Raw genomic sequence first — 21,541 nt, forward strand, 5'->3', positions numbered from 1 at the left:
GTAAATAGTACTTATTGTTTATTGTATAAGTTGTATTTCATAGAAAATGCTGCAGGAAAAGACTTTAAAAATACAGTTGGATTCTTTATTGTTTTCAATCTTATAAAACTCCTAATGAGTGTAACATAAAAGTAGAAACTGCACGTACCAGCATTTTACTCTTTACACTAAAGAAGCCATCTGCATCAGCCACAACTGTCGGCTTTGAAGCTCCAACAACCATAATAGCACCCTAAACATCAACCAAACTTTCAGCGCAGTACTAATTGTCACAAGGAGCAGAAGACTCTACTCAATTTGTGAAATAAGGAAAACCTAGCATTTATGTTTTCAACTCACCTGGCCTGGCGGAAGTATAGTGTTGAATCTATCCACTCCAAACATGCCCAAATTGGACAGAGTAAATGTTTATGCAATGATTCAACTTGATCTATTCATAAAAGAGCACCATGAAAAGCAATATACAATAAATATGTGCGAAGACATTTGATAAAGAAGACCTGAATTGTACTCATGAGGTTGAAGTTGCTTTGAACGGGCTTTCTCCACCAGCTCCTTCCACTTTTGAGATAAAAGATACAGATCCATCAGTGCCAACAAACACAAGTTACCCGCTAAGCGTTGAACTTAAGCTGTCATGAAAAAAGTGGACAAGGTGAGCGTATTTCAAACCTTATCAGCATCCTGAAGAACCGGTGTTATAAGACCGCCATTAATCGCAACAACAACCACAATGTTTATGTTACTATTGTACGTAAAGCTCTTACTGTCTTTGCACGAAGTGTTCATAACCGGATGCTAAGCAAGAGCCATAACAGTGGCCTTTGTCAACAAGGTAGTCATGGTGACACTCTTCGGTTTGACCTAAAGAGCACAAGGCAATTCAATTCAAAACCCCACAATCCAAACACCAACAAAAAACAAATTCAACACTTCAAACAATACAAACAACCTAACAACGACCTTACTTGACAATGTAAATTAACGCATTATCAAGCAAACAAGAAAATTTGACTACTTTGTTAGCCAAAACATAAAATTCAAGAATCAAGGTATGAATTTTCAATACCTTCTCATAGAGTGCGTCGAGGGCATCAGTGGTGACGGGATAACAAACGCGGAAAGTGGGCACGGAGAGGCTCTCCACCATGTTCTTTGAGACCGCGGCTTGCATTGTCATGAAAGGCACAACGGTGGACCCTGGAAGTGGAGGCGGCAAAGAACCCGAACCACCCGAACTAGCTTTAAGAGGCGGAGGAGCCGCCGCCGTCAAGGAAGCCAGCGCAGAAGCTGCACTGATAATGCTCTTGGAAGGTGCAATTTTAGCCTTTGCCTCCACATCAGCCGTAATAATCCGCCCAAACGGCCCAGTCCGGACCACTGATCCAATATCCACTTTGTGATGTTTGGCTAATTTCTTTGCATATGGCCTCGCCACAATCTTCCTCGGTCCGTCTGAAGCTGGCTTGGTAGTTGGCAGAGGTGGCGAAGGCTGAGAAATTGCTGGAGCTGCTGTTGAAGTCGGATGCGGATGAGAGGGAGAACCCGAAGAGGAAGTGAAGGAGGAGGAGGAGGAATTGGCGGCAGCTTTGGCCTTGGCCTCGGCGACTTCATCCTCGGTCTCGGCAAGGAGGCCGATAGGGGTGCCGACGGGGGCGGCTCGCCCTCGGGGATGACAATGGCGGCGAGGATACCATCGTAGAAGGTCTCGACGTTCATGTCGGCCTTGTCAGACTCGACGACGACGACGTTCTCACCTTTGGAGAGGACGTCACCCTCGGACTTTACCTAAGACACGATCTCTTCCTCTGTCATGGTGGAGCTGAGCGCTGGCAAGAAGATCTCCCTAATCTTGGCTTCGACGGTCGAGATCCTCCGTCACCACAGAAATACCGCAGAGGAGGGGTGCGAGAACCGCCACGGGAGGGAGGCCGACACGGAAGAGGAGAATGAGATGGCAGAGCCCACCGTGGCCTTCGTGGGGAACAGAGACACCATTGCCTTCTACAGATCCACAGAGAGAGATCCGATTGGATCTGATCCATTCAGATTCTGATTCAGATTCCACAGATCCACAGAGAGAGAGAGAGGTGGGGTTGGGTTTGGGGATGAGAAGTGTTAAAAGTGTGAATTTGGTTGGAGACGAGAGGGAGAGAAAGAGATAGAAATGGGGGCGGAGAAGACGAGGAGAAAGTTGTGGAGAAGACGAGGAGAAAGTTGTGTGGGTTTGGGTAGCTACTTTCTTGTTTGCATCGCCTCCGGATTTGGAACTTTGCCTCGTTAGTAACTTTTTTTTTCTTTTTTTTTTCCTTGTTCTATTTCATGGTTAGGGTTAGGATGGTTATTCTGTTCACTTTGCAAACGGCCCAACAGCCTCCTACAAGGTCAGTTTTCCCCACCTTTTTAATATTAAAATTTTTTATTATAGTATTTTTTTTATTTAAAATTTAAATTTAATATTTTTATTATGATATTTTTTTCTTACATAAATTCACTCACAACTTAAATTCTTAACTTATTCAAGAATTCTATCATTTTATTAAAGGATATGAAAAGTCATATCATATAATTGTCAAATACATGTTAACTTTTGTCAACTATCTATGTCTTTTCTCATTAACGTGATTTTAACTAAATTTCATTCATGGATATATGCTATTAGTGGAGAATCGGATACCTAACATTGGAAAGTTATTTTTTTTTTTTTGTTGTTATCTCATAGTTCTTATTCTTTCAATTCATCTTTATGATATGATTTTGGTGGACAATATATTTTATTAATGTTTTTTGCTAGATACAACTTGATATATTGTTTTTTATATGACGGCTTGGTAGGGTCTCATATGTGATGAATCCGCTTCTGTACAGTTTTTTTCGACTTCGACTCTTTCTTCCGATTCTGTGGGTTATTTTACTACTCGTTGTCTTTGTTATAGTGTTAGGTTTGCGATCGATCAGAGTCTCTTCCATTGATTATAGGGGTTGTTTAAAGAGTCGTATGTGTGCTCGATTGTTAGTGCCTTTTCAAGCTTGAGATATTTAGGCAATATGCCATGGTTTTTAAGGTTAGATTGACTTTTGTCATGGGTACTAAAACTATTACAAAATATACCACTGTGACATCATTTAAATTTTGTATACTGAGCAAAATTATGCTTGTATTTTTGTGTATTTGATCAGTATATTTGGATTTTATGAGGGTTTGTGGTTTTTCATTTATATATTGGTGATTTTTATAGTTTTTACGGCGGGACAGCCTCGGGGCATCCCCGGGACAGCCCTGGGGTAGCCCCCGGGACATCCCCGGGAGAGCCCTGGGACAGCACCGGAACAGCCCCCGGGCAGCCCCGGGACAGCCCCGGGAAAGCACCGGGACAACCCCTGGGCAGCCCTGGGGCAGCCCCGGAACATCCCCGGGGCAGCCAAGGGACTGCACCGGGACAGCCCCGGGAGAGGCCGATAGCCCCGGGGTAGCCCCGGGACAGCCTCAAGACAACCCCGGGACAACACCCGGAATGCCCCGGGAAGCCTCGGAACAGCCCCGGGACAGCACTGGGACAGCCCCGAGACAGCATCGGGGCAGCCCCGGGACATCCTGGGGCAGTCCCAGGACAGGCCCGGGACATGCCTGGGGCAGCCTTAGGGCAGCCCCGGGGCAGCACTGGGACAGCCCCCGGGCAGCCCCGGGACAACCCCAGGGCAACCCCAGTACAGCACCGGGACAGCTCCCGGGCAGCCCTGGGACAGCACCGGGGCAGCTCCGGAACATCCCCGGGGCAGCCCCGGAACTGCACCGGGATAGCACAGGGACAGCCCCGGGAGAGGCCGACAACCCCGGGGCAGCCCTGGCACAGCCTCGTGACAGCACCGGGACAGCCCCGGGGCAGTCCCGGGACAGCACTGAGATAACCCTGGGACAGCACCAGGACAACCGTGGGACAGCACTGGGACAGTCCCGGGGCAGCCCCGCGATAGCACTGGGACAACCCCGGGATAGGCCCGAGGCAGCCGCTGGACAACAGCGGGACAGCCCTGGGGCAGCCTCGGGACAGCACCAGGATAGCCCCGGGACAGTACTGGGACAGCCCCGGGACCGCCTCGGGACAGCCCCAGGACAGCCCCGGGGCAGCTCGGGGACAACCCCGGGGCAGCCCAGGGACAGCCCCAGGGCAGCCCCGGGACAACACCGGGATAGCCCCGGGACAGCCACAGGACAGCCCCGTGACATCCCGGGACAGCTCCAGGACAGCCCCGGGACCCCGGGACAGCCCCGGAACAACCCCAGACATCACTAGGATAGCCCTGGAGCAGCCACGAGACAATAGCGGGACAACCCCGGCACAGCCCTGGGGTAGCCCATTTTTATGCGATTTTCAGGAATTAATGCAACAAGCGCCACCATTTTTTGATGAATATTCCATTTTTTATGATTTTCTTTATTTTTCATCATTAAAAAATAAAATAAAATAAAAACGACGTAAAAGATTTATGAAATTTTACAGACAAGATCCTTACATTTTTCTGGACATGCATGAAAAAAATGGGGTCAAAAAATGACAAAAAAAAAGTAAAAGGTTGTCAAAAAGCTCCCAGCCCGCGTAGTAGGGCGTCCAGGGGCCGGGATAGGTCAAAATTTTACATTTTTATTTACTTTTTGTATTCTAAAATTAATATACTGTTTTTAGGAATTAATGAAATAAGTGACACCATTTTTTGATGAATATTCTATTTTTTATGGTTTTCTTTATTTTTCATCTTTAAAAAATAAAATAAAATAAAAATGAAATAAAAAAATTATGAACTTTTGCAGACACAATCCTTATATTTTATGGACACGCTTGCAAAAAATAGCCACAAAACGTAACAAGAAAAAAGCAAAACGCTGTTAAAAAGCCCCTAGCCCACGTACTGGGGTGCCCAAGGGCCGAGATAGGTCAAAAATTTATATTTTTATTTATGTTTTGCATTCTACAATTAATATCTGATTTTTAGAAATTAATGCAACAAGCGATGCAATTTTTTGATGAATATTCTATTTTTTATGATTTTCTTTATTTTTCATCATTGAAAAATAAAATAAAATAAAAACGACGTCAAAGAATTACGAAATTTTACAGACACGATCCTTACATTTTTTTGGCATACCTGTAAAAAAGGGCCTCAAAAATTAAAAAAAAAAGCATTTTATAAAGGCCCCCGACCCACATAGTGGGATGCCCAGTGGCCGGGATGGGTCAAAATTTACATTTTTATTTATGTTTTACATTCTAAAATTAACACACAATTTGTAGGAATTAATGCAACATGCGGCACCATTATTTCATGTATATTCTATTTCTTATGATTTTCTTTATTTTTCATTTTTGAAAAATAAAATAAAATAAAAACGACATCAAAAAATTATAAAATTTTACACACACGATCCTAACATTTTTCTGGGCATGTCTGCAAAAAATGGCATCAAAAAATGACAAACAAAATAAAACGCTACTAAAAAGCACTCAGCCCGCATAATGGGGCGCACAGGGGCCAGGATGGGTCAAAAATTTATATTTTTATTTACGTTTTGCATTCTAAAATTAATATACGATTTTTAGGAATTAATGCAACAAGCGGCACCATTTTTTGATGAATATTTTATTTTTTTATGCTTATCTTTTTTTTTGTCTTTGAAAAATAAAATAAAATAAAACCGACGTAAAAAAGTTATGAAATTTTGCAGACATGTTCCTTACATTTTTCTGGGCATGTTTGCAGAAAATGGCATCAAAAAATGACAACAAAAGTAAAACGCAGTGAAAAAGCTCCTGACCCGTGAAGTGGGGCACACAAGGGCCGGGATGAGTCAAAAATTTACATTTTTACTTATGTTTTGTATTAAAAAATTAATATACAATTTTTAGGAATTAATGCAACAAGCAGCACCATTTTTTGATGAATATTTTATTTTTTATGATTTTCTTTATGTTTCGTCTTTGAAAAATAAAAGCCTCTTTCATTTCACCGATTTAAGTTTTCAGTTTTAAGTTTTTACCATAAAAAGCTCTCAGAAAATGTCACATCTAACTTTTTCTCCTATAGTGAAAAGCTCTCAGAAAATATCACATCTAAACTCGAATTGAAAACTCGAATCCGCGAAGTGAACGAAGCCAAAATAAAATAAAAATTATGTCAAAAAATTATGAAATTTTGCACACAAGATCCTTACATTTCTCTGGGCATACTTGCAAAAAAAGGCCTAAAAAATGTACAAAAAGAAAAATGTTGTATGAAAGCTCCCGGCCCGCGTAGTGGGGCGCCCATGGGCCGGGATGGGTCAAAAATTTATCTTTTTATTTATATTTTACATTCTAAAATTAATATATGATTTTTTGGAATTAATACAACCAGCGGCACTATTTTTTGATGAATATTCTATTTTTTATGGTTTTCTTTATTTTTCATCTTTGAAAAATAAAATAAAATAAAAAAGCGTCATAAAATTATGAAATTTTGGAGACATGATCCTTACATTTTTACGGGCATGCCTGCAAAAAATGGCCTTAAAAAATGACAAAAAAGTAAAACACTATTAAAAATCCCCCGGCCCACGTAATGGGGCGCCCAGGGGTCGGGATGAGTCAAAAATTTACATTTTTATTTATGTTTTCCATTCTAAAATTAATATACGGTTTTTAGGAATTAATGCAATAAGCGGCACCATTTTTTGACGAATATTCTATTTTTTATGCTTTTCTTTATTTTTCATCTTTGAAAAATAAAATAAAATAAAAATGAATCATAAAATTATGAAATTTTGGAGACACGATCCCTACATTTTTCTGGACATGTTTGGGAAAAATGGCCCCAAAAAATGACAAAAAAAAGTAAAACACTGTCAAAATGCCCTCAGCCCCCATTGTGGGGCGCCCAATGGCCGGGATGGGTAAAAAATTTATATTTTTATTTATGTTTTGTATTCTAAAATTTATATATGATTTTTAGGAATTAATGCAACAAGCGGCACCATTTTTTGATGAATATTCTATTTTTTATGCTTTTCTTTATATTTCATCTTTAAAAAATAAAATAAAATAGAAATGATGTAAAAAAATTATGAAATTTTGTAGACACGATCCTTACACTTTTCTGGGCATGCCTAGAAAAAATGGCATCAAAAAATGACAAAAAAAGTAAAATGATATCAAAAAGCTCGCGGCCCACGTAGTGGGGCGTCCAGGGGCCGGGATGGGTCAAAAATTTATATTTTTATTTATGTCTTGTATTCTAAAATTAATATACAATTTTTAGTAATTAATGCAATAAGTGACACCATTTTTTTTTTATCAATATTCTATTTTTTATGGTTTTCTTTATTTTTCATCTTTGTAAAATAAAATAAAATAAAAATGAAACAAAAACTTATGAAATTTTGCAGACACGATCCTTACATTTTTCTAGGCATGCCTGAAAAAAATGGCCTCAAAAAATGACAAAAAAAAGTTTAACGCTGTCAAAAAGTTCCCGGCTCGCGTAATGGGGCGCCTAGGGTCCGGGATGGGTCAAAAATTCACATTTTTATTTATGATTTGCAGCCCAAAAGTAGTATACAATTTTTAGGAATTAATGCAACAAGTGAAACCATTTTTTGATGAATAGTCTATTTTTTATGATTTTCTTTATTTTTCCTCTTTGAAAAATAAAATAAAATATAAACGACGTCAAAAAATTATGAAATTTTGTAAACACGATCCTTACATTTTTCAGGGTATGCCTGGAAAAAATGGCCTCAAAAAATGATAAAAACAAGTAAAACGCTGTCAAAAAGCCCCTGACCCGCGTAGTGGGGCGCCCATGGGCAGGGATGGGTCAAAAATTTATATTTATATTTATATTTTACATTCTAAAATTAATATATGATTTTTTGGAATTAATGCAATAAGTGGCACAATTTTTTTATGAATATTCTATTTGTTATGGTTTTCTTTATTTTTCCTCTTTGAAAAATAAAGTGAAATAAAAATGACGTCAAAAAAGTATGAAATTTTGTGGACACAATCCTTACATTTTTCTCGGAATGCCTGCAAAAAATGATAAAAAAAAGTAAAAAACTGTAAAAAAAAAAGCCCCCGGCCCGCATAGTGGGGCGCCCAGGGACCGAGATGGGTAAAAAATTTACATTTTTATTTATGTTTTGTATTCTTAAATTAATATACGATTTTTAGGAATTAATGCAACAAGCGGCATCATTTTTTGACGAATATTCTATTTTTTATGCTTTTTTTCATCTTTAAAAAATAAAATAAAATAAAAATTCGTCATAAAATTATGAAATTTCAGAGACACGATCCCTACATTTTTTTAGACATGTCTCGGAAAAATGGACCCAAAAATGACAAAAAAAAGTAAAACACTATAAAAAAGCCCCCGGCCCGCGTAGTGGGGCGCCCTGGGGCCGGGATGGGTAAAAAATTTACATTTTTATTTATGTTTTGCATTCTAAAATTAATATGTGATTTTTAGAAATTAATACAACAAGCTGCACCATTTTTTGATGAATGTACTATTTTTTATGCTTTTCTTTATTTTTCATCTTTGAAAAAGAAAATAAAATAAAAATGACGTCATAAAATTATGAAATTTTGCAGAGACGATCATTACATTTTTTTGGGCATGCCTGGAAAAAATGGCGTCAAAAAATGACAAAAAAAGTAAAATGATATCAAGAAGCGCTCGGCCTGCGTAGTGGGGCGCCCAGGGGCCGGGATGGGTAAAAAATTTATATTTTTATTTATGTTTTTTATTCTAAAATTAGTATACAATTTTTAGTAATTAATGCAATAAGTGACACCATTTTTTGATGAATATTCTATTTTTTTATGGTTTTCTTTATTTTTCATATTTGAAAAATAAAATAATATAATAATGAAGTCAAAAAATTATGAAATTTTACTGACACGATTCTTACATTCTTCTAGGCATGCCTCGAAAAAATGGCCTAAAAATGACAAAAAAAAGTAAAACGCTGCAAAAAGTCACCGCCCCGCGTAGTGGGGCGGCCAGGGTCCGGAATGGGTAAAAAATTCACATTTTTATTTATGATTTGCAGTCCAAAATTAGTATACGATTTTTAGGAATTAATGCAACAAGCGGAACCATTTTTTGATGAATAGTCTATTTTTATGATTTTCTTTATTTTTCCTCTTTGAAAATAAAATAAAATATAAATGACGTCAAAAAATTATGAAATTTTACAAACACGATCCTTACAATTTTCAAGTCATGCCTGGAAAAAACGGCCTCAAAAAATGACAAAAAAAGTAAAACACTGTCAAAAAGCCCCCGACCCGCGTAGTGGGGTACCGATGGGCCAGGATGGGTCAAAAATTTATATTTTTATTTATATTTTGCGTTCTAAAATTAATATACGATTTTTAGGAATTAATGCAATAAGCAGAACCATTTTTTGATGAATATTCTATTTTTTATGGTTTTCTTTATTTTTCCTCTTTGAAAAATAGAGTAAAATAAAAACGACGTCAAAAAAATATGAAATTTTGCGGACACAATCATTACATTTTTCTGGGCATGCCTGCAAAAAATAACCACAAAAAATGACAAAAAAGTAAAACACTGTAAAAAAAAGCCCCCGGCCCCCGTAATGGGGTACCCAGGGACCGGGATGGGTAAAAAATTTACATTTTTATTTATATTTTGTATTCTTAAATTAATATATAATTTTTAGGAATTAATGCAACAAGCGGTAATATTTTTTGATGAATATTCTATTTTTTATGCTTTTTTTTATTTTTCGTCTTTAAAAAATAAAATAAAATAAAAACGCGTCATAAAATTATGAAATTTTACAGACACGATGCCTACATTTTCTGGACATGTTTGGGAAAAATGGCCCCAAAAAATGACAAAAAAAGTAAAACGCTATCAAAAAGTCTCTGGCCCGCGTAGTGGGGCGCCCTGAGGCCGAGATGAATAAAAAATTTATATTTTTATTTATGTTTTGTATTCTAAAATTAATATACTATTTTTAAGAATTAATGAAATAAACAACACTATTTTTTGATGAATATTCTATTTTTTATGATTTTTCTTTATTTTTCATTTTTAAAAAATAAAATAAAATAAAAATGACGTTAAAAAATTATTAAATTTTACAAACACAATCTTACATTTTTCTAGGCATATCTAGAAAAAATAACCTCAAAAAATGACCCAAAAAAAATAAAACGCTGTCAAAAAATTTTTGCCCAAAAAATTGACTTCGTTGTCAATTAGAGCTGATTTGCTACACATGTAAGTTTAGAGGTAATTTATATATAATTAAAAGTTCATGAAACAAACTGCAAATGTGTGAAAAGTTCTGGGGCTAAAATTCATCGTCCATTTTTTTTTTTTAATTTTTAGGGTTTAAGAAAGAGTCTATTGTCTCGACCAGCTTAACGTCCCAATTATAAGCATTTCCGAACGCGAGAGAAAGCAGACTCCACAAGAACTCCACGCTCCGAAATCATTTTTGGTCCGTGAACTTACCAAATGAGAGGGTTTTGCAAAGGAAAGGGTAATCGTGTATTGCTGAGTTTAATATCTGCTCTTTCAAGTTCCGGTAATTCAATTATGGGATTTTCCCCAATTGTGAAATTTTTGGGTGTCTGCTTTTTTCAGGAAATGCTTACTGGGAGGGATTTTTTTTTTTTTTTTTTGGTGGTCAATGATTTCTCTTTTTTAATCAAAATCACTGAAATTTGGTAACTTATTTGAATTTTTCTGATATTAGGCACAAGGTTTGAACTTTGTGCCCTGTTTTTTTTTTTTTGACTATGTTTTTAAACTAGGTCCTCAACTTGATTTCGTGCTTCTGTTTTCCATGGTGTTTTTATCATATATGGCGTGCTAGAAATGAACTTGTTCACCGTGATGCTGAGTTTGATTCTGCAAGAATTAGTGCGGGCGGTTATGGCGAGTTTTTCAGAGTTCTGGGGGGCGTTGTGTTCGACGAGCTTTTCCTCCGTGTGGCGTGCTGTCTGGCAGCCTTCTCCCTCGGAGTAGGTTGAGATTCAATTGTGCTTCTTCGTTCCGAGGAGATAAATTGGCTGTGGCAAGAGATTCATATGTGGAGGAAGGTTCATTCGGTAGTGCTATGGCCGGAGAGGCAGCGGTGTTTTTCGACTCGCCGTTCAGTGTGCCCTCCGGCTTCGAATTAACTCGGCAGAGTTTGGTGATTTAGGGCTCGTTTGTTTTATGCGTTTTTTAAACCAATGATTTTTATTCTGCAAAAAATTTGAATTTTAAAAGGCGGAATCAAGAATCAAGCATGAACTAAAAGGCCCACATCAAGATGCTGCTCAATCAGATTAGTTTATGGAAAGTCTGAGAGGCCAATTTTCTAGTTCATAATTTGGCTAAGTGATGTCTTTCTTCTTGTCTGTATGGTTGGATTGTTTTCCTTCCTCCCGCCCTCCCCCTAGCTTTTTCTCTGTTTGTCAGGGGTGTGATTGTGTGTTTTCTATTGTTGCGGCTTGTTTCCTTGTTTTGGGTGTTTTCGTGCCCTGTTAATGAAGTATCTTTCATAACTACTAAAAAAAAAAAAAAAAAAAAACATGAAAGAAGTGATATGGCTAGACAAGTAATTGTGCTTTCTTGAAGGACGTGATTTTTAAAACCTTTTGTAATAAAGATTTTATTGTCTTTAAATTGAGTAAATGGGTATAAGCAATTCCTGGTGGGACTTAAATTGTGTTTACTTGTTTTACATTTTCATTCATCTTCTTTGAAGGCTGTTATTGAATGTTCTTGGCATGCTACTTGTTAATTGATGTGCACAATATTTTTCAGCAACAAGAAATGAGTGGCAAGGGAGTACTGGAGCATACTCTAAAGGAAATACTGGTTGTGCTTAAACCCATCAGTAATGATTGGCTGGCACGGTTTCAAATCATCAATGAGATACGGGGAGTTGTAGGATCTCTGGAAAGCTTGAAAGGTGGTTTGTTATACTGCATTTTCATGGTTGTAATTCCTGATTATGTTTTATTCTAGCTGATGATGATTTCTGTGTCTTCTTAACTTGTATTTACTGTTTTCATCTATTGTTTAGAAAGTTTAAGTGACTGATGTTAATTGAACATAATTGGCACAAATAGGTGCAAGTGCAACCGTGGAGCCATTTGGATCATTTTTGACTAACCTCTTTACACGCCGGGGAGACTTGGATATTTCTATTGAAATAAACAACGGTTTACTTGTTCCGTCTTCTGGAAAGTTGCGCAAACTGATAGTGCTTAGAGATCTGATGAAAACCATGAGAGAAAGAGGTAGATTTGTTTTTCTTGTTAATTCTGTTGTCTTCTACAATCTTGTTTTCTTGTATAATTTTTATAATAAGAAGTATTCTTATATTCTTGGATATCAGTGTTGAACCGTTGTTCTTTTGTGTTGATTCATTTTGACCATGCCTTATATATTTGTTTCATAAAAAACTTGATTTGCAGGAGGGTGGAATAAGTTTCAATTCGTCCCCAGTGCAAGAATTCCCGTTTTAAAAGTTGAAAGCAATATCCGGAATATCATTTGTGACATTTCAGTTGACAATCTGCGAGGCCAAATGAAGTGCAAAATTGTGCGTTGGATCTGTGAAATAGATCCGCGCTTCCGTGATATGATTTTGCTGGTAAAACTTTATTGCTAGAAACAAGTTGTTATTCTTGGCAAGGCACATTCTTTATTATGTACTGTTGTAGTTTGTATAGGTAAAAGAATGGGCCAAAGTACACAATATTAATGATTCAAAAGCCGGGACTCTCAGTTCGTACTCTCTCACTTTGCTTGTGATCTTCCATTTTCAGGTGATTCTTTATCTTTGTATGAGTACCTATTCTAAGTTGGAGGATAGTTTGAATTCTAAGGAGATCGGATTTTCTATTTCAGCTGAATCCTGAAATTCAACTAATGATCTAAAAGATGGTTTTTCTGGACCTACTATATTGGAAGTAGGAGAGGCTTTAAGATTTTTTGTGCCTTTTTAACCATGATTTACTACTGCAGTACGACTGTACGAGATATTAGACAAGACAAGTAGGGATCTTACGGTCTCAAGAGTGATTTATCTATGTTATCTCATAGTCAGTCTTTTACTTTATTTTAGTTTTTTAATTTTCTTCCTCGAATTATCAGATTATCGAATTAGTCCTCCTCTTTTCAAGTTACTCGCTCTCTCTAATACTTAAATCATTCTCTCATTCGTCTCTCCATTCCTACCTATCTTCTTTCTTTTCTTTGGTTCTGCATCATTTACTTTCATTTACAGGATGCCATTGTCAACACATTCAACCTGATTCACATTGTTAGGTTTGCAGCTTTATTGTATAATCTCCTATATTTCTTGTTCTGTTGTGAGGCTGCGAGGTTAGGATCTTCTTAATTATTGTGGTATATGCATTTTAATAATGTATTTGGTTCATTTATCTCATACTTTTGTTCATAGCTGGAAGTTCCCTCATTCATTTTTTAACCCTGATCGTGATCTCAACCTTTTTTTTTTTTTTCAGACGTGTCAACCTCCAATTTTTCCACCTCTGAAGGATATATTTCCGGGAAATGTTTCTGATTATCTTACAGGTACTTTACCTTTAAATGTTAAATCTAAAATATCATACAAGCTGTTTGCATGTCAGATTTGTATTGCCGGAAGAGATTGGTTCATGAATGTAAAATGTAAAACTAGAGCCTTTAGTTGTTGACGTAAGAGTGCCATATTAACGACTTAACATGGACTTGTCCTCGATATTCAGATCAAGAAAATAGAAATAATTGCAGGTATCTTTTATCTGTTAACGACGCAAGATAAATTACATACTGTATTTTTTATTGAAGTTAAAGCTTGTGAGAATAATGTCGGAGGAATAGCAGTGTAGATAGCATCGTTGTTCAAACTTCTTAGAACAATGGTGTTCATAAATTTAAGATAGAGTAGGAATGAGATTATCAAGTGGTCACCCTGTCATTCTTTACTGGTAACTCATTCCTCTTTGTCAAGTACTATATGAACTGTATTTTTCAACTTCGCGTTTGTTATTGTTTTGCAAGACTTTACATCATTACATGGGTTCTCATATAAAGAGTACTTATGTGACAAGAGAACTACTTGGTCTTAAGTTACTAATTGACTAATTTAATATAGAGACGACTAATTGAAGGTTGCAACATGTTTTCTTTTTTGGGCAGGTTTGAGGGCCGATACAGAGAGGCATATTGCTGAGACTTGTGCTGAAAACATATTCAAGTTCAAGTCAGACAGACAGAGAGCAGTTAACCAAAGTTCTTTATCTGAACTTTACATTTCGTTCTTTGCAAAGGTTATTGTTGGAACTTATTTCACATCCTTGTTTCGTGTGGCTTAATGTAAGGGAAAAAAGTTAAGAATGAGTTACTACTAATAATAATTGTCGAAGCTAGCTGGGTATTGAAGCTTGAATCTTAATTTTTTCTTTTTTTTCATATTCAGTTATTCACTTTACCAATCATAGTAACTTGATATAAACTGTATCGTATATTTTATGCTATATTTGCAGTTTGAATCATATTCACTTTACCGTTTAAGTTGTTTCTGCATTGCAGTTTTCAGACATACGCTCATGGGCCTCAGAGTTTATGATTTGTCCACACACGGGGCAGTGGGAAAATAGAAAAGGCAATCGTAAATGGTTGCATGAAACTTCTGAAATACTCGTAATTCCTCTCTAATGTCTTTTGGCCAAGTTAATGAATTACCTATTATTTTCTCAACTGACTTCATATTTTTGGCTTTGCTTATGGTTGATTAGATTGAGGATCCTTTAGCACGGTCAGAAAATAGTGCAGGGGGTGTTAAAATAGGCCAATTGATAAGGATATCCGAAGCATTTGAATCAACTCGTGACAGGTTCATGTCAGCTAATTTAAAACCGAGTTCCATACTTGACATGCTAGTCCAACAGCAAACCTTCCAATCCGTGGATCCAAGACACAACGCCAGTGGATATCAGCCATCTCGTCCGCAGCGGCAAACGACCGACCTGAGTTCCATACTTGACATACTAGTCCGACAGCAAATATTCCAATCGGTGGAACCAAGACACAACACCGGTGGATATCAGCCATCTCATCCGCAGTGGCAAACGACCGAGGACTTGTACTTGCGTAATGCATGGAGCATTGGTGGCAACTACCAACCCTCACAGCCACACGCAGGGCAAATGGACACCCAAGTTCAATCTCTGTTGCAGGACAAGATTTTACAAAGCCTTTACTGCGATTCAACCACAGCAGGACCTTGTGTTCCAACGTATCATGATCAAGCCAGCAAATGTGAAGACCAAGATCTGGGAGATGGCACTTGTTACGGGTTGTCGCGGATTAAATAGTATATTTGCTGTCTGTTTTATTGAAGAGCAAAGTAGCACAAAAAAATGGCTTATGCAATTATGTTAATTTAGGCGAAGAACAAGGGCTCGATGGGTCGATCTTACATCTCATAGAGAGGACTGCAACCAGAAATGACAAAGGAAAGGGACAACTAACTTTACAGCTTACAGGAATAGGAAAAATTTAGCTTGGGTTAGGCAGTTTTAAGTCTCGCGGGTTCGAGTTGAGAACTTGAGTTGAAAGTGAATTTATGAGAGAATATTGTTGCAAAAAAGTAAAATTTATATTTTTGTGGAAGAAAACCTGTAGTAAAAAATTTTGAGTTGTAATTCAAATTGTGAAACGAACGTGCCTTTAGTTTTGCTAGAATTTATGGGGGGCTCTGATTATTATATCCCTGGATATTCCTTTATCCAGATGGATGGTGTTACTTGTTGGACTTGGCACATTTGAGCAAGACCTCCAAATTACAGTAAAAGAACTGAGGGGATCTTTGGCAAATCACAACTGTGGGGTTGTGAAATTAATCTGGGGGAAAAAAAGTAGTGTAGCTTATACATTGATATTCTGTTATCCTCATGAATTCATTATCTTTTTTTTCTTTTTAAGAAAAAGTTTCACTATAAGTATAATTTAACTAATTTGTCGCAAATGTTTTGACAATAAGTGGTGTGGTAATTTAGAGGTATTGCTTGATGCCTCTAGTTATTAATTATATCAAAAGACAAATAATTTTTTCCCCTTTCAGAACCCACCATGATCCATCTTTTAACTTTCTTGTTCTTGTCGCTTTCTAATTTCTTAATTGCTCGAAAATAAAAGCAGATTTGATTCTTTTTACATAGTTGTGGATTATAGAAATATAGATGTATAGTATATAGATTTAGAAGTGACGTAGTTTACCTAAAAAATACACACTTTATAAGAGCAATATTAGCTAGAATACTATACGTTTGTGTTGCCAATTGAAGCTAGTTGTACTCTATCCATTTAATCGCCTGCTTGTAAGACCATTGATTAATTGATAAAAGTTTAAAACACAAATACCAATACTATCTTTCACGGATGATATAGTAAGGTGTGAAAGGCAACCGGTGTACAAAAAGAATACAGTTTTAAACAATAAGATTATATTAAACTAAAAAAAGTATGGCAAGAATCTGATATTAATCTAACGTTTTGACATAATTGATTATATTAAACTAAAAAATATATAGAAAGAATGTGATATTAATCTAATGTTTCGAATTATTATGTCATTAATATGTTAATTTTTTCCACACCCTACCAATTTTTGTTTTTTTATAAAACAAAAAGAAAAGGAAGAAAATGAGTTAAAAAATACCAATAAACGAGTCAGGTTTTGGAATGGAGGAATAAAAAAGAAATAAAGACCAATTATACTTCAGTTACATGGTACGAAATATAGTCAACGTTAAAGAGGGGTTCACTTTTCATAATGAATCAAATTCTGTGTTCTTTTTCTTCAACCAAAAAAAAGAAAAAAAATTCTCCTTTTTTTTCACTCCTCCAAAGAGGGAAAAAAAAACATATATTATGCTTATATAGTTATATTGGACCCGTTTGATAATGTTTTCAAAATGATTTTATTTTTGATATAAAAATGAAAATGAGAATGTTTTGAAAATCATTCTAAAACCGATTCTGAAATTACATTTGGTGGTATTTCAAGATATTGGTTTGAGTATGATAAAAAAGTAAAATCGTGTTTAGTTACATTTGTGTTTGTTTTGAGTACATGTAATTAATAATCTTAAATTAATATATTAAGTAATTAATAATTGATAATTATTTAGCAAATAAAAATTAATATATTAATAATAGATAAATTATCATTAATGAGTACATTAGTAATTAAACTATATATACAATAAATTAATATGCTAAATAATTAAAAAATAATAATTAGTAATTAATTATAAGTAAGTACTATGTTAGTAATGTACTCATATTTATTAGATTATAAGTAATTAATTAGTGTATTAAGAAAAATAGTTAGTATATACATAATTTATTAATATTCTGTTTACTATTTAAATTATTAACTTTTAGTTACATAATTAAATAATTAGTTAATTAATTACTAATGTTTATTTAATAATCTATTATTTGATATATCACATGATCAATTTTTGGTAGTTATTCTTTTTATAATGATTAATTACTATTTATCAATTATTAATTATTATTGATTAGTATATTACATATTGATAATTATAATTTAATATTATTTATTAATTGATTAATTACTATTTATTTTTTATTTACCAACTATTTACTAATTAATAGATTATAATTAACATAATATATGATTGATATATTAATTATTAATTATTTATTTAATAACCTTTTATTACTTATTTTATTGTTAATATGTTATATAATTAAGTTTTGGCAATTAATCTTTAACTAAATAATTAATTACTATATTATTTATTATTTTATTAATAAAATTAAAATCTTAATAGTAATAAATTTATATTTAATTAATAATTAAGTAATTACTATCTATTTATTAGTTATTAAGTATATCTATTTACTAATTATTAATTAATATATAATATAATTAATTATTAATTATTTAATATAATATTGTTGATAAGTACTAGAAAATAAAAATAGAAAAGGAAAAACAACTTTCAATCGTTTTCTACTTTCTTCACAAAAATCATTCTCATTATTGTTTTTTCGTTTTCGTTTCCGTTTCAGTTTTCAAAAATTTTATTAAACAAACGCGATTTGTAGACTGTTTTTATTTTCATGCCTCAAAAGACTTGCGAAAACGTTTTTGAAAACAATTCTAAATGCACTCATTACGTCCGCTAACGATTTAAATTGGTAAAAGCACTTCCTTGTACAAGGCTTCCTCGTTTGGATGTTCTTTCATAACTTATCACGATATGTTTCAGAAAAAGTAGAATATTTCTGTTTGATTTGCTTTGTCATAGTTAATCACTTAAGTGGATAGCACTTTATAATAAGCGATTAGACGCCATATTGAGCACGTAAAGCTAGAAAAATGAACTTTTATCCATTTTTTATCAACTCATATAGAAGTTAGCTATCTTTGTACTGGCAGATTTAATCTTTTATTATTAATTTACTTTGTTAAGTTTTAATACCTATATAAAATAAAATGGCATTTCATATAACACGTAATTAGTTGATACTGAAAAGGTGGTGTTCCTGCCATTGTTTTTGTTGATATTTGTAACTTCTTGTTCAATGAAACAAAATTGTTTTCGTCAAAATTTGGAACCATAGTTACAAAAACGAGGAAGGCAATCTTCAAGGTTCTTGACAATTATAACATTTTTGTTTTATAAAGTTGTGTTGTAGCCCTCCAATTTCTTACATTTTCACAAAATCTTATATCCTCTAACCTCATTTTTGTCAAAATATTTCCTAATAAAAAGAAAAAGAAAACTTTTTAAATAAAAAAACTTTACTTTGTTCTATTAAATCTTTTTATGAAGCTTTTTATGGTAATATTTCAAAGATAGTGCGTGTTTTCTACATCAAAATAATACATATATACACACAGAGAAAATTGATAAAATCAAATCGATAAAAATCTAACAATACAAAATATTGTCTTACCAATAAGGTACCTTATTTATCCTGCAAAAAAATTCCATCTTTTTCCCTTGGAGAAAGACGAAACGAAAGGAGAGAGGAAGAGATCAAGTAGATAACCATTTTCAATTTTTTTAAAAAAAGTAGATAACCAAAGAATTAAGAAAACCTAACTCTTGTTAAGCAAAAAGGAAGACCCAACTCTTCAATGAATTTTGGCAATTATTTATCTTCCTCTTTTTTTTTTTTTTTTTTTTGGCATGACCAATGATCTCTTCACTTCGCAACAACCAAAACACTCCCATTTAATAGTACCGATTACCGAATTTGCTTTTTTTTCGCTTTTTTCTTTTTGGGATAATCTCAATTTGATAGCTCGTTTTACAATGAAATCGTAGTTTAGTATCTTATATTTCTTTTATAATTTTAAATTAGTACCTTAACATTTTAAAAAATTAAATTTTAGTACCCTGAAGTGTTTTTTTAACGGAAATAAAATATATATTAAAGAGTCATTAAAGGGTTAGGATACAAGGCAACATCAAAGTAAAAAAAAAAAACGGGTGTCACTCACATAATTAGACAATACAAATGTACTCTTATCACAAAATTTGATAGGACTCCTCTACAAAATAACACTAAAACAAGGTTCAGCCATTTAGAAACGACTCAAGATGAGCCACATCCTAATATCCTGAGGTCTTTATTACGACATGAAATGTCGAATTTGGTCTTTTTAATTATTTATGATTTGGTTGATCCGAATTTACTCTTTATTAAATGTCTTAAAAAAGACATTCTTTTTTAAAGACGTTTAATAAAGAATAAATTTAGGTCAACCAAATTTATTGCTTAGAAAAACACTTTTCTATTATATATAGTTAATTTAGGTGTATGAATAATATTTATTTTTATTTATAATTAATGTGAAGATATGTTAATGGGTTTTATGTAATTTTATTGCATGATAAAATCATAATTAATGTAAATTTAAATTAATAGGGATTTTAATAAATTTGGTCGGTGTAGTCGCAGATATAAACGAGAATTTCGTTTTAACGTATTAAATTTAAAACTATCCTTTTCTTTTTTTTTCTTTTTTCTTCTTTTTCCCTAGATACGCGAGGATCCAAGGAAGCATCACTTTGTCACTTCTTCCTTCTTCCTTCTTGGGCACTTTGTATAAATAGACTAAGTAAAAAGTATTTTTAAGTAAATAAACCACAAAAAAATTAAATTGGGTAAGTAGCCCAACTTCCACATCAGCATTCCACATCATCAATTATGATTTTAGGGTTTTCTTTCTCCTCCTCCTCTTCCATTTCGCGCCATTTTCTTCTCCCAGCAGCCTTCCATTTCTTCTCTCTTATTCTCAAGACATCGTCGTCGCATAACCTCATTAACATTATTATCTTGCCCATTTAACGTTTTTTTCTCGTCCAAAACGAAGTTTGAAGAAGAGCTACTAAGTAAGTCTTTCTTTTTCTATATCTCTCATGGTATTTTTCGTAGTTGTTCATATGTTTTTAAGATGAGAATGTAGTTAAAAATGTTAAAAATCCATTCAAATAGTAATTTTACATGGTAAAAGACCAGTTTACATTGTCTGATATGATGAAAATATGCTAGGTTTAGAAAAAAAGGTTTGTTCTTGGTCGGTTCATGGTCTGTTCTTGGTCTATTCTTGGTTTGTTCTTGGTCTGTTCTTATAATATGGTTGGTTCTTGGTCTGTTCTTATAATATGGTCGGTTCATGGTCTGTTCAGTCGAATCTGGTATTTTCGGTCAGTTCTGGTCTGTTCTTGGTCTGGGGGTCGGTTCGTGTTCTGTTCTTGGTCTGTTTGGACGGTTAATGGTCTGTTCTTGGTCTGGAGGTCGGTTCTTTGTCTGTTCTTAGTCTGTTCGGTCGGTTAATAGTTTGTTCTTTGTCTGTTCTTAGTTTGTTCTTATTAATTATGGTCTGTTCTTGGTTTGTTCTCATTTTATGGTATGTTCTTAGTTTGTTCGTGGGATATTTAGTTTTTTTTAATGACATATTATTATGTTGATTAAATTTTTGCAGTTTTAAAACCTAAATAATGCCTCAGTGGAGGATTTTTTTTGACATTTGAGGAAAATGGGAGGAGAATGAAAGTTGTTGGGTGTGGCATACAGACTGTAATTTAATTGGCATATATATGGATGAGAAGGATACTCTCGAAACCTTCGTTGATAAGATTTGTAGAAAATGTGGAATTGATGGACAAAAATATTTTTTGCAGTTATCGTGGGTACCGAATTTGAAACAGAAATCGTTGCCCGTTGTAATAAAAGACAATGATGATTTGTTATTCTTTAGGGATATAGCCCACGAGGTACTACTACACGTGATAGTGGATGAGAAGTTTATGAATCCAGATTAACATATTAATTTTGTCACAATTAGGAGAAATCCTTTGCATGACGATTTTTTTGATTGTGATTTTATGGGTATTGTAGCTCTAGATGAGTTTTTGACTCGTAATAATATTCCACCACAGTCGCAACCACAACCAGAGTCACAGCCACA

The 21,541-nt window shown here is 34.6% G+C and overlaps 1 protein-coding gene and 1 pseudogene across 4 annotated transcripts; one reads left to right on the plus strand and one right to left on the minus strand.

Moving 5' to 3' along the window:
- Positions 1 to 37: 37 nt before the first annotated feature.
- LOC21393694 lies at positions 38 to 1,998 on the minus strand (annotated as a pseudogene).
- An 8,383-nt stretch (positions 1,999 to 10,381) lies between these two features.
- Positions 10,382 to 15,945, plus strand: LOC21393696 (protein HESO1). 4 transcript variants are annotated; one of them, XM_024173465.1, is made up of 9 exons: positions 10,382 to 10,600; positions 10,830 to 11,977; positions 12,138 to 12,308; positions 12,486 to 12,664; positions 12,744 to 12,839; positions 13,542 to 13,611; positions 14,218 to 14,348; positions 14,611 to 14,721; positions 14,817 to 15,945. In XM_024173465.1, exons 2-9 carry the CDS (start codon positions 11,782 to 11,784, stop codon positions 15,393 to 15,395), a joined length of 1,533 nt encoding a protein of 510 aa, XP_024029233.1. In that variant the 5' UTR covers positions 10,382 to 10,600; positions 10,830 to 11,781; the 3' UTR covers positions 15,396 to 15,945. The 4 variants fall into 4 exon arrangements, with proteins under 4 accessions (XP_024029233.1, XP_024029234.1, XP_024029235.1 ...); XM_024173466.1 differs by having other exon boundaries at positions 10,892 to 11,977; XM_024173467.1 differs by having other exon boundaries at positions 11,830 to 11,977.
- The last annotated feature ends 5,596 nt before the right edge of the window (positions 15,946 to 21,541 follow it).

The sequence above is a fragment of the Morus notabilis genome, unplaced genomic scaffold (assembly GCF_000414095.1).
Source record: "Morus notabilis unplaced genomic scaffold, ASM41409v2 Scaffold799, whole genome shotgun sequence".
Taxonomy (NCBI): Eukaryota; Viridiplantae; Streptophyta; class Magnoliopsida; order Rosales; family Moraceae; genus Morus; species Morus notabilis.